Source organism: Dendrobium catenatum, unplaced genomic scaffold (assembly GCF_001605985.2).
Source record: "Dendrobium catenatum unplaced genomic scaffold, ASM160598v2 fragScaff_scaffold_692, whole genome shotgun sequence".
Lineage (NCBI taxonomy): Eukaryota > Viridiplantae > Streptophyta > Magnoliopsida > Asparagales > Orchidaceae > Dendrobium > Dendrobium catenatum.
The window spans coordinates 1562104-1574607 of NW_021319154.1; the positions used below are offsets into that span (position 1 = coordinate 1562104).

Genomic DNA, 12504 nt, shown 5'->3' on the forward strand with positions numbered 1-12504 from the left:
AAAAAAAAACTAGAATTTCTCGTCTTAGAGAGTACGTTGGCTTGCAGGAGGAGCAAAGGTGAAGATCTGTGGAGCCATTCAGTATGTCAATCTCTTCGGCGTCGCCATTGGTTACACCATTGCAGCTTCTATCAGTATGGCGTAAGTTTCTCAATTTCAGAGTTTATATATATATATACATTTATACGTCATCTGATCATATTGTTGCTTGCTTAATGAATTTGCAGGGCGATAAAGAAGTCGAACTGTTTACATGCAAATAAAGGAAAGGGCGATAAATGCCACATGTCAACCAACATGTATATGATGATATTTGGGATTACAGAGATACTTTTCTCTCAGATTCCGGACTTCGATCAGGTCTGGTGGCTCTCCATAGTTGCAGCAGTGATGTCCTTCACTTACTCCACTGTTGGGCTTAGCTTAGGAATTGCTCAAGTTGCAGGTATACTCGCTCACATCATTTTATTTGTTCTCTATTTCTTAGTTATTTATTCAATGGTTTAGTTAGCAGCAAAGCTGTAAGAAAAACCTTTTTTTTCCTAATCTCTTATTACTTTCATTAATCTAGCTGTGATAGTTTCTTAAATTTGCATTAATATTCTATATTACATAAGAGAAGGACCATTTAATTGAGCTCGAGCTTGAGATATAGCTCATTTAATGATTTAAATTCAATCTGAAGTAATAGGTAATGTGATGACTTAGCTTGTATAACATTGTGCTGGTACCTCCTGCGTACAATTGAGCCGAAAATATTGGTGGATTAAATGTTGGAATTCGCTTAAAGAAGATGAGGTATTAGCATTTTTTTTTTGCCGGAATAACGCCGGAAACGCCGCCGAATTAAGCCGGTTAATATTTTCATACGCGCAAATTACTGTTGGATGCGTTTTCATCGGGAATGTACCAGAAAATAAAAATTTTCGAGATATTTCAGCTGTTACCGGCAGATGTTATCTGCCGGTAACAAGACGGTAACAAGACATTATTTTCCTGTAGTGGTATTATGTGAGATATTAATTTTTTTACCCAAATGGTCTCATATTGGATTGAATATTACAATTTTAACCTCTCAATAGGTCACTAATCCTAAAAGATAATTTTATAAATAAAAAAGTAACAAGACATTATTTTCCTGTAGTGGTATTATGTGAGATATTAATTTTTTTACCCAAATGGTCTCATATTGGATTGAATATTACAATTTTAACCTCTCAATAGGTCACTAATCCTAAAAGATAATTTTATAAATAAAAAATTTTAGATGCTATGTGCATAAGTAGTCTCTATCATAGCTTTACATGAAATGATGCTGGTCCTGGACCTAACTAAAACGCATCTTTATTATTATGATGATCATAGACTCATAGTCATCATTATCATCTTCATCCTCTTCCTATCATGTTGGTGTTAATTAAGTTGTTCATCACTCCACTTTTGAAGGAATAAAATTTTAAAGAAAGTGCTCCATGATGCACCATTAGTGCTGAATGTCAGGTCACAGTATTTGTGGCCCAAATTGATTAGGAGCATTATCTTTTCCATTTTGCTTTTCGTAGCTATAATAAGCTTGATCATATTGTTAAGATAAGCCATTAAATGAATGAGTAGATTTAGGCTTCATTCGGAAAACTTCTTTGTTATTTTATAAAACTTTTTTTAGTTTCTTTTATTAAAAAGTCGTTTTAGAAAACAACAAAGAAGTTATCCCAAATGAAGCCTTAGGTCCAAATTCAGGCATTGGTCGATAAATAAAATATTAAAATATAATTGAGAAAAAAATATAAAAAAATGTGTAATAATTGCATTAAAGAGGTAATTGGAAATACTAAAAATAAAAATTTGATAATTTATACTAATATATTATGATGAGATATATAAGGAGTGAATGAATATTGTTGATAAAAATCTTTGTAACAAGCTACCATTGATATAACCGCATACAAATATAAATTGTAATCACTTTAATTGTGACATGGAACTTGCAGAGAATAAAGGTTTCCGAGGTAGTCCCTTAGGTATCAGCATAGGAGCAATAACCAAAGCTGGAACTGTGACCCCAACTCAAAAGGTGTGGAGGAATCTGCAAGCTCTCGGGGACATTGCCTTTGCCTACTCATACTCTATCATCCTCATTGAAATCCAGGTCATTCGATTCTTCCCCAATCAACTTGGACTTCGTTTGTGACGACTTTTTTATTTCTTCTTAAAACAGTTTTTTAGTATAAAAATTTTAATTTTTATATTAAAAAATTGCTTTAAAAAACAATAAGAAAACTGTCCCAAACGAAACCTTAACATGCAACATATTACTCACTTAGTCATCCTAAAATATAGATTACTCGTCATAATTAATGAAACCAGGATACAATAAAATCACCTCCGGCCGAGAACAAGACCATGAAGAAAGCTACGCTACTGAGCATAGCGATTACCACCTTGTTCTACCTGCTATGTGGTTGTATGGGCTATGGAGCCTTTGGAGATGTTGAAACACCTGGTAACCTCCTCACCGGCTTTGGATTCTACAACCCTTATTGGCTCCTTGACATTGCAAATCTCGCTATTGTCATCCATCTTGTTGGTGCCTATCAGGTATGAAATGTAATTTTATCATTCATGTAGAATTTATTGATATCATCATCTAATTTTTAGATTTTTTTAGCTTTCAATATACTTAATATGTACCATATTAACTTTTCTTTATTACAGGTTTACTGCCAGCCTCTCTTCGCTTTCATAGAGAAATGGGCTTCAAAAAGATGGCCAAATAATGAGTTCATCACCCACGAATATGAGGCAACGATTCCTTTACTAAGCTTCAAGCTGAAGCTCAATCTCTTCCGACTAATTTGGAGAACAGTCTTTGTAAATTCAACTACAGTTATCTCTATGTTGATGCCTTTCTTCAACGACGTTGTCGGCATTTTGGGAGCTTTTGGCTTCTGGCCTTTGACTGTTTACTTTCCAGTCGAAATGTACATTGCACAGAAGAAGATCAGAAGATGGACAGGTAGATGGGTGGGACTTCAGGTGCTCAGCTTGTCGTGTCTTGTCGTGTCACTTGCTGCTGCTTGTGGCTCGGTTGCTGGTGTTATACTTGATCTTAAGAACTACCATCCCTTCAAATCTACTTATTAGCTTTAAATAATAGTAATTATGATGATAATGAATATGATCATGATAATAATCCTCTTGCTTAGTCATGCTTATTACGCGCGCAGGGGTGAAAGGAATAAATGTATGATTAACTGGTTTTGAGGTCTTTTGTGCTAATTTCCTCTCTCCTTTTTGTAGATCAATAAGATGTTTTGATTTCATTCAAGTGCGTTTAACTTTAATTCGAGATCTTATATAAACAACTTAGGTTAGACTAGGATTATAGGATAAGATCTAAAATCAGCTCGTACATGTATATACTTCCATTCAAGGGGGGAGGCAAGCGGGGATACGTGCCCCCCTCAAAAAATACTGAGCACTCGAGGATTTAAAATAAATAAAAAAGTAGTATGTACATGTGGGATTTCATGCTTAGCATTAAGACCACCGGTCAATAAAGCGCGCTATGTTCAAGCCCACATATAGATCAAACAATCCAATCAATAGCATGGCGGTGAACCAAGAATATCCACGACATCACATGCCAACCTATAAAAAAATATATAAAAAGTGTAGGAAATCCTAGTAGATGGTAACTGTGAGCTTCTTTCACTTTGTCGATGGGACTGTTTGGTTACTTGTATTTATAGTGTAATGTAAAATAAATGCAGGGGTTTTGAATTTATTTGTATTTGGTTTGCAGTAGAGTAATTGAGCAAAGTATTTAAATTCATTGGAGAGTGTATTTACTGTGTATTCCAAACCTGTTCAAATAGGGTGAATTTTGAATACCGAACGCTCTCTACCGCAGAAACGAGACACGCGAAAGTGCCTCTTCCTATCTCTCACAAAACCCTAGGTTCTTCGGACAATTTCTGTCACGAAATCCAAGGAAACACAAGGTCTCGCCGAGTCGCCATCGTTCTTCTTTGTGAGCTCTTGCGGAAACCAAACGTGCTCGTCGTTCCTCCTCATAATGTGAGTGGCTTTATCTCTCACGAAACCTAGCAGAAAATCAGCTCTCATGCAAATTTGTTGTGATTGTTCTTCTTCCTCACAAAATAGATTCTTCCGATACGTTCACGTGTCATTCTTCCTTACAAGTTAGATTTTCATTGAGATGGGGATTATTCAATTGTTTTTATCAAAATCATATATACTTGAAGCACTATATTGCAAAGCAAACTCCAAATGGTCGTTTACAAAAGAGTGTTAATTTGTTGGGTTAGTTTTGGGAAAGAAAGGATTTTGATAAAAAGAACAATTCTAAATTTATCATATACACACACACACGCTTTTGAAATCTTTGGCATTAGTATTCTTAATTTGGCCCAATTCACATTATGTATTTGTTATTTCAATTGAAGAACATTTTTTTATACAATTAGATAGGTACTATTTCTTTTTTAAAAACTTATAGATCATTGTTAGTAGCTACAACAATGGATGAACAATTGCAAGATAATGAAGATCTATTATCCAATTTGGATAAGCATTAGATGCCATAGGAGTTGATGAAACTCAAAATTATTCTACAGTGTAGACAGTGGTTATTGCTACATTGAGTATTGTATGCATATTATTCCATGAGATTGAAAGAGAGAAACAAAATATATATAATCCACAATGGAATTTACAAGGTCACACGTATTTTTATAGGTTATATGACAGATCTGGCTCTGCTTATATTAACATGATACGCATGAGGAGACAACCTTTCTTTAAATTATGTGACTTTGTGTGGACACAAAGATTATAAGTAGACACATTTATTGTTTGGATTGAGGAACAAATTGTTATGTTATTATGTACACTTGGATATATTGTTCGTAATTGAGTCATTCGACTTCAACACTCTGAGGAAATTGTGAGTAGGTATTTTAAAGCTACATTATACGCTATAGTGGAATTAAGCCATGAATTTATTAAGCCTCCAAGTCCAAAAACTCCAATAAGATTAAATCAAGTACTATGATTTAAGGAGTCGGTGTATCAAGGTGCTGTACAAAAAGTGAAAGAAAATTTTGGGATAGAGGTCATAACTGAGCAATGCAAGAATCAACTTTGACACCAAAGAACTCTATGGACTCACACTCAGGAGTTAAAAAAGAAATTTGGGGTTCTTGGGACGAAACTAAGAAGATGATATTGATGGGCCCTAAATAGTATGCATCACACATATTCGTACATTATTTGAATCACATCTTTAATAATAATAATATGGGCTAACAATGTGGAGCTTACATTATATTTCAAGCTTTTCCAAAGGATGCTGATTATTTAAATATTCCAATTACAAATTATGTGGAGTTGGAGAAGATATGCGGTGAAGAGTGAAGGGCATGCTACTGGAGAGTAGGCCAAATTAAAAAATTATCAAACTCCACTTGGGACTTAGCAAATATATATAGAAGACAACGACTCCTCGAGATATGCGAAAGCTGGTATATAGATATATCTTTGTCAAATGATTGATCTGATATGGAAGTTAAAGAGGAATCCACAATAACAAAAAGAGACCGTTGACTTCATCAATTGTAGGCAGTGTCTCAAAAAGAGGAGTAAAATACCTACTATTAATAGAAGTTTTCAAGAATATATATATTGTATTGACGACCAATATAATTACTCAAGTTGCAAACGCTATCCATAATACAGCAACAAGAGCCTCTCAAGGAAAGAAAGTTCACTGAACTTATGACTAAGCTATCAACAATTTCTAGATTTTTGAAAAAGGAGATTGATACAATATACACCAACATATCGAAGAATTCGATAACGATACAATCTTTCCTCTCAAAACCTATGGAGTCGAAGGTTAGATGGATGCATAAAGAGCTAGGAAAATGATTTATGTTGTGAAAAATGTTAAAACTTTGAGTTATAATAGTTAGATATTTTTGGAGTTTTTTTGTGTTACATATATAACATTTTGAGCTATAATGCCTTCAAATATATTTTGGATTTATGAAACATTAATGGTAATGTTGAGTAGTCGCAATATTGAATTTACTCTAGGTAGATTGCTCGTTGAATAGTATTATTGTCATTCCATTTCAATAGTATATTTTACTTCATGCTGCACATCATACCAAACAACACCAAAATACAAGTCGAATCCCGTCAAGGGGAGCTGCCCCCTTGGACTCCCGACACATTGTGTAGAGGGGTTATCTAATTTTTATTTAAAAATAATTGTCATTATATAATATATTGATGATATTTTTTAAATGTACTATGTATTCAAGTATAAATAATCATTAGTCACTAAAATGATTAAAAATCTATACAATTTTATTTATAAGTTTGTCCCCCCCCCCCCGTTGACTTCGATCCACTTTGACCACTGATGCCTGCCGACTAAGGTCCTTCAGACCACCGTCGCCCACCGACTATGGTCAACTCCAACCATTGCCACCCACCGACTAAGGTCCTTTTGACCACCATCACTTGCCAACTTCGATCCTTCCGACTATTGTCACCCGTTAACTATGGTCCCTCCTATCACCACGGTCCATCGACTACGGTCCACTCCTGTCACCATCTTCCTTTGATTACGATCTTTCTGACCTCTGTGACCCAAATATAATCCTACTTTCTAAACAATCATGTCAACACTCTTTTACTATTTATGGCAGTTAGACATTTTTTTTTTTGGGACATTTAGGCCATTTAAGGCAAACTCACACACACAACGCATACACAAAGACTCGAACCCAAGACCTCTTAGTTGGAAGTCTAAGCTCTCAACCAACAAGCTAAGGTGAGCTGTGTGCAGTTAGACATTTAAATGTGAATGATATAATTATAAATTAAAAATAAATTTATAATTAAAAAAATAACGTGTTATGAATTTAAAAACATTTTAAGCACAAGTTACTCATTAATTATTATTTACATAATTAATTATATATTTGATGATATATATTTTAAGTTATATTATTTAAGATAATTCTATTAATATTTAATTTCTAATTTTTTAATTAAGTTAAATTAGATAATTAATGTATGCACTAATTATACTATTAATTATTTAATTAATTTACTTAATTATCAATATTTTAAATTATATTAATTAAGTTAATCAATAATAACTTAGATGCGTCTAGGGTTCGGCAAATTATTGCGTCAGGTGACCGAACGCAGAGATGCGTTCGGTCTCTCTCTGCTACAGTAAAGCGCAGGTTACTGTAGACAGAGAGAGACCGAACGCATCTCTCTGTCAGGTGACCTGATGCAATAATTTGCCCTAGGGTTCAGGGTTTGTTTTTCATCTTCTGTTTTCGTTGTTCCTGTTCTGCTTCGTTGCTTCGCAGGTGGTTTAGAGCTTGCACGCGTCGCTTCTTCGACTCTTCGTGGCTGTTCGACTTTGCTCCTTCGACGATTATCCCTTCCTGTCGGATCGGAAGTTACAACATTTTGATCGGAAGCAACAACGGGAGCTCGCTGGCGTTGAAGGTAACTTTATTCCTTTCGCGCACTTCTTCGGCCAAATACCGTAAATCCGCCGAACGGAGGGATTTAGTAAATACGGGATTTAAGCCGTAAATCCTTAAATCCGGGATTTAGCCTTCGCCGGGATTGAACGCGCGCACAAAAACCATTTTGCTGGATTTAGCGTAAATCCAACTTAAATTCCGATGTAAATCCGATACCAAACAGCCCCTTCGCAGGATTTATACCAAATCTTGCCTATATCTGGCCTAAATTCTGCATCCAAACAGGCTCTTGAATTGACGCATTGATGTAAAAATGGAAGGGGATTCCTTGCGTTCGCTCTCCATGAGACCGGCTCGCAGAACTGAGCGAAGCTGCAAGACAGACCTACAAACTCGAGGTGATTTTGAGGTAAAACCTGGAATTTTGTTTGATTTCAGTTCGTAATGCTTTGATTTCGCGTTGCAGATTTCGAAGGTGGCTTCTTTTCTCCTGGGAAGGCTCTTCGAGATCCTATAAGGATGATTTGGCAGCGGGGTTGTATACGCCTGTTCTTGGTGTCGGCGATCGCATGGGTGATGCTCGTTCTAATTTCCTTGCTCTTTCATTTGTGGTCTTGCCACTCTGAAATCAGCTTTCTTTCAGGTGTGTAATGAAGGGAGCGAAGATAAACATTCTATGAATTAGTTGTTTAAGATAAATGTTCTTGGTATCAGCTCTTGCTCTTGCTTCTAATTCTTTAATAAGAGCGACTTAAGTTTTGAACTCCCAAAACAGTTTCTTATAATCTTAAAACATCTCAAACTATGCTGGTAATCTAATTACAGAGAGGCTTAGCACCATTATGTCATCATGCTGGAATATCAGTGACTTAATTCTCCACAGTTGTTTTGGCACTAAATCACTTCTTGCTACATATTCCTTTTATTATTATAAATTACTGCTTGATTTGAGTTTAACATGTACCTTGGTCAGGTAATAGCATAAACTGAGTAGGGAGGTATTGAGTGTCAATTGAAATTAAAGCCTGAACAAAATAACCGTTTTGATGAAATTAGTTTGGTATTGACATCTATTTTATTTTTATGTTAGAATTCATATAGTCTTTTTTGTTCTTGCAGCTCTTTGTAGGAATGATAGCAAGGTGCTTGTGGTTTTGGATGCAATTGGTTTTTCACCTAAGGCACAACACCGTAAGTCTGGGATTGGATTGTTTCATATTTCTTTCAAGAAATGGTAATGTAGTTATCTGACCTTTCCACTGTCCTTTTAGGCTGCTCTATTCCTTTGGCTGATGATCCAGACACCATAATCATTCCTGATAAAACTCTGGACATAATACCAAAAGAATTGTTATACATAGAAGTAGACAATCAGTTTCCCCCACTATTTGGTGGACACCAGAGCTGGTCAGAGAGGGAGGATAGTTTCAAATTGAGCAAAAGTATGATGGTAAGATCCAAAGTTTTTGTTAAAGAGCATTTATAACATATTGTTATTCATTGCTGAGATGTGTAATGTCACAACACCATGGCATTGTGTGGGTTCCCTTGCCTATCATGTTTAATTATACTCTTAATCTGAAAAAAATGATTGCTTATTGCTATTTCTTTACTTGCCTGAAAATGAGAATTCCATGGCATTTTTATTCTAATATTTCCCCTATCAAATATTTTGAGCATTATTAGTAGCTTGTAGCTATACTGAGCGAGATTATTATTGCAATGAAGCAAGCGTGTTGTTTATTTTCTACTCTTTGTTTAAGGATATCAATGATGTAATTTATGCATTTAAAGGTCCTTTAGTTGGCTAACACCACAAAAGGTAAATGATGCAAGACAGTTGCCCGACTACTTTTATTTCAAACTTGAACATTTTTCACAACTCATTCCTCCTAATTATTGGTGAAATATCCATAGCCGCTAATCATTTAGAAGAATTTAGGCAAATTTAGTGGAATCCTTTTTAATTCAGTAGTCATATCCCCAAAAACTAATTTGTATTTTCGTCTTCCTTCTCCATCTCTAACATTATGAACATCCATGTAAAGTAAACCACTGGATCATATCCTAGTCAACCCTTTTCATCTATGCTTAGACTGCATAATGCAACCTTTTCATGAATAGCTCAAATTGAAGTACTATTGTACCATTTCTTTTGAGTTAGTATTAAAAAATTGTTACCTAACTCACTTGTGCGGTTTGGATGAGGCGTTCTGCCATTTGAGGCCTACTCGTTGGGAAAAAATGACTTCAATTACTGAGAAGACAATCTTTTCTAGTCCAGGATTAGTATGATGCATTCCATATACTTAACAGTTTCTATAGAGGGAATCCAGCTGTTATAGATATAAATTTTTCCATCAGGATTCTTAGAACAGCTTAGTTTTGAAGGGTTTCAATTTAGTTTTCCATGAAAAGCCTTGCCACTTGATTTGAAATTTTAATACTTCTAGATGATGTAGAAGTCGAATGGAATTTCAATTACTTAATTTCCATCATTCAAATGCTACTGGTCTTCACTTTTCTTCCATTGTGCACTGTTAATATACTTCACGAGTGATGATTCAACTGATCCGATCATGAACAATCACAGAAGATGCATTTTGTAAGTTTCCGTGCATTGGTATTAGCATCAACTAAAGAGGATTCCATGTTTTTTTACTTGCTAGTGGCTGGTAATGTTAAAATCTTATCTGGTTTCCAAGAATGCTATTCATGGCACGTGAGATAGAATTAACACAATGCATAACTTGATCCTTGATTGGTTCCAAGCATATTGTTTCATTTTATGCCTAACTCACAAGTTCTTTTTTTCTCTCTCTGAAATCTGTAAACTTTATATTCTATTCCATCTGTTTTCTAGGTGCACTGTGGATTTATACAAAATGGTGGTGCGGAGATGGATCTAGTTGATATAAAGTACGTTAAGAAATGCAAGTTTGTGGTTGCATCTGGAATTTTTGATGGCTATGATACCCCCCATCAACCAGCAAATATCAGTGTTCGTTCTCAAAAGCTCTTCTGTTTTCTAATGGTGGTGGATGATGTATCACTAAACTTTATGAAGAAAAATGTTAGTGTCCGCATCGACAAAGATGGCGGGAAGTGGGTTGGAATTTGGCGAATTGTTACCTTGCATCATGCACCATACGACGAACCTCGAAGAAATGGAAAGGTTCCAAAAATATTGACCCATAGATTATTTCCTCAAGCACAATACAGTATTTGGATTGATGGAAAAATGGAGCTCATTGTTGATCCATTACTGATTCTTGAAAGGTTGACCAATTTTACTATTGTAGCTCCTGATTTTCAGTAATATTATTAATGAATTATTAAAAAAAATGTTCAGCACTTTGCGTTTAACAGGTATCTTTGGCGGGGAAAGCACACATTTGCAATTGCTCGTCACAAACATCACAAAAGTATATATGAGGAGGCTGATGCAATCAAGCGAAGAAAGCGTTATGCACGGCCTTTGGTTGATTTGCAAATGAAAATTTATGTTTATGAGGGAATGGAACCTTGGAGTACAAAAAAATCAACGCTCAGTGGTATGGCATTCATTATCTATCCATAAAATTCTATGCTAACAAAGTTTTTTTTTTCTTTTTGTCTCTTTTATAAAGAATGATTTCTTTGTCCATAAAAAATAGACAGGATACGAAATGAGCATATACGTGAAAAGGTTGGAGTAGCTCTAATGGAAGATAAGATTAGAGAGTTGCCTTAGATGGCGGTCTTTCGATGACGTGGTTAGGAAAGTAGATGTATTAGATAAGGTAGACCAAAAAAGACTAAGTTTAGAAAATATTAGAAATGACCTTTCTTTATTAGATTTAAATGAGAATTTAACTTTTAACAGGGCATAATGGAGAAAAAGGATTCATGTATCCGACCCTACATAGTAGGATAAAAATTTGATATTGTTGTTGTTGTTTTTATTGTCTAAAATTTTAACTAACACGATTCAATAAATGCAGATGTGCCAGAGGGGGCTGTCATTATTCGCGAGCACACTGCATTGAACAATCTTTTTAGTTGTCTCTGGTTCAATGAGGTCAACCTCTTCACTCCAAGGGACCAAGTTAGTTTTGGTTATGTGGTTTACAGGCTGGGAGATGCATTTAAGTTCTATATGTTTCCCAACTGTGAATACAATTCACTCTTCATATTGCACAGACACACCAGAGAGCATTCTTCTGCTATTGAGTGGGTTAAGAACATGACAGAATTCAAAACCAAAGGTTCTGGATTGAGAGAAACCAGGGGAGGATTAGGACTCTGGAATCCATATACCGCAGATCTCAGTTCTGTGAAACTTCCAGCTGTTACAAGAACATCTCTAGCCGGCTAATTCTACAGGTTTTTTTGTTTTTTACCTTTTTATTTTACTTGTATTATTATTTCTGTGATGGATTGGTCCAATTGGTAATAAATGCCTTTCCATTTAATTAAGACGATTTTTTTTTTGAGTGAAAGTTTTATCGGCTGAGAATAACTTAGGTGCTTAAGATTATACTTGAAAAAAAAAAAAACCAAGAGATCGCTGAATTTTTTGTTACAGTTTTCTTTTGATGTTTGTCAGAAAATATTTGGATTGCCTTATGAATTGCAGAAGCTTGTGTGAATCGAAAGCGGAGGAGCGTGCGAACAGTGGAAGGGGCAAAGCGCGTTCGCAAGTTACCATCGGCGTGCTTGAATTGCAGAATAGAGCAGCTCAATGAGCCATTTGCGAGTTCAAGCTCAAGTTTTGACTCACGAGTCAAACTCGAGTGAGGTTTAACTCGAGCTCGACTCGACTCGTTTACACCCCTAGGTGAGATTCATTATATTTGATTGAATGTTTTATATATAGAAGATGAAGATGTTAAAATTAGTTTTAAAATAACACATCAGCCCCTCATAAGTAGTTCAAATAACCAATTTAAAACATAGATTTATTTGAAGATTATATCACTTT

The 12504-nt window shown here is 35.2% G+C and overlaps 2 protein-coding genes across 5 annotated transcripts; both read left to right on the plus strand.

Moving 5' to 3' along the window:
- Nucleotides 1-47: 47 nt before the first annotated feature.
- LOC110104074 (amino acid permease 4) lies at nt 48-3328 on the plus strand (the record flags this gene model as incomplete). The annotated part of the gene is given in 5 exon segments (XM_020833027.2): nt 48-141; nt 228-445; nt 1992-2149; nt 2368-2598; nt 2716-3328. Coding segments are annotated over 5 exon segments (1130 nt in total), but the record flags the coding sequence as incomplete, so codon positions are not given.
- A 4022-nt stretch (nt 3329-7350) lies between these two features.
- On the plus strand, nt 7351-12319 carry LOC110104081. Of its 4 annotated transcripts, XM_020833047.2 has the most exons (9): nt 7351-7560; nt 7827-7939; nt 8008-8184; nt 8661-8732; nt 8813-8991; nt 10405-10820; nt 10911-11095; nt 11525-11906; nt 12160-12319. In XM_020833047.2, exons 2-8 carry the CDS (start codon nt 7855-7857, stop codon nt 11896-11898), a joined length of 1488 nt encoding a protein of 495 aa, XP_020688706.1. In that variant the 5' UTR covers nt 7351-7560; nt 7827-7854; the 3' UTR covers nt 11899-11906; nt 12160-12319. The 4 variants fall into 4 exon arrangements, with proteins under 4 accessions (XP_020688706.1, XP_028551662.1, XP_020688705.1 ...); XM_028695829.1 differs by lacking the exon at nt 12160-12319 and having other exon boundaries at nt 7776-7939; nt 11525-12039; XM_020833046.2 differs by lacking the exon at nt 12160-12319 and having other exon boundaries at nt 11525-12039.
- Nucleotides 12320-12504: the final 185 nt, after the last annotated feature.

What these genes read in the sequence shown, in the direction of transcription:
- LOC110104081 (XM_020833047.2), top strand. Translation starts at nt 7,855, where the DNA reads ATGGAAGGGGATTCCTTGCGTTCGCTCTCCATGAGACCGGCTCGCAGA. An exon ending in GACAGACCTACAAACTCGAG is followed by an intron (nt 7,940 to 8,007) that starts GTGATTTTGAGG and finishes TTCGCGTTGCAG; the next exon opens with ATTTCGAAGGTGGCTTCTTT. An exon ending in AAAAAAATCAACGCTCAGTG is followed by an intron (nt 11,096 to 11,524) that starts GTATGGCATTCA and finishes CAATAAATGCAG; the next exon opens with ATGTGCCAGAGGGGGCTGTC.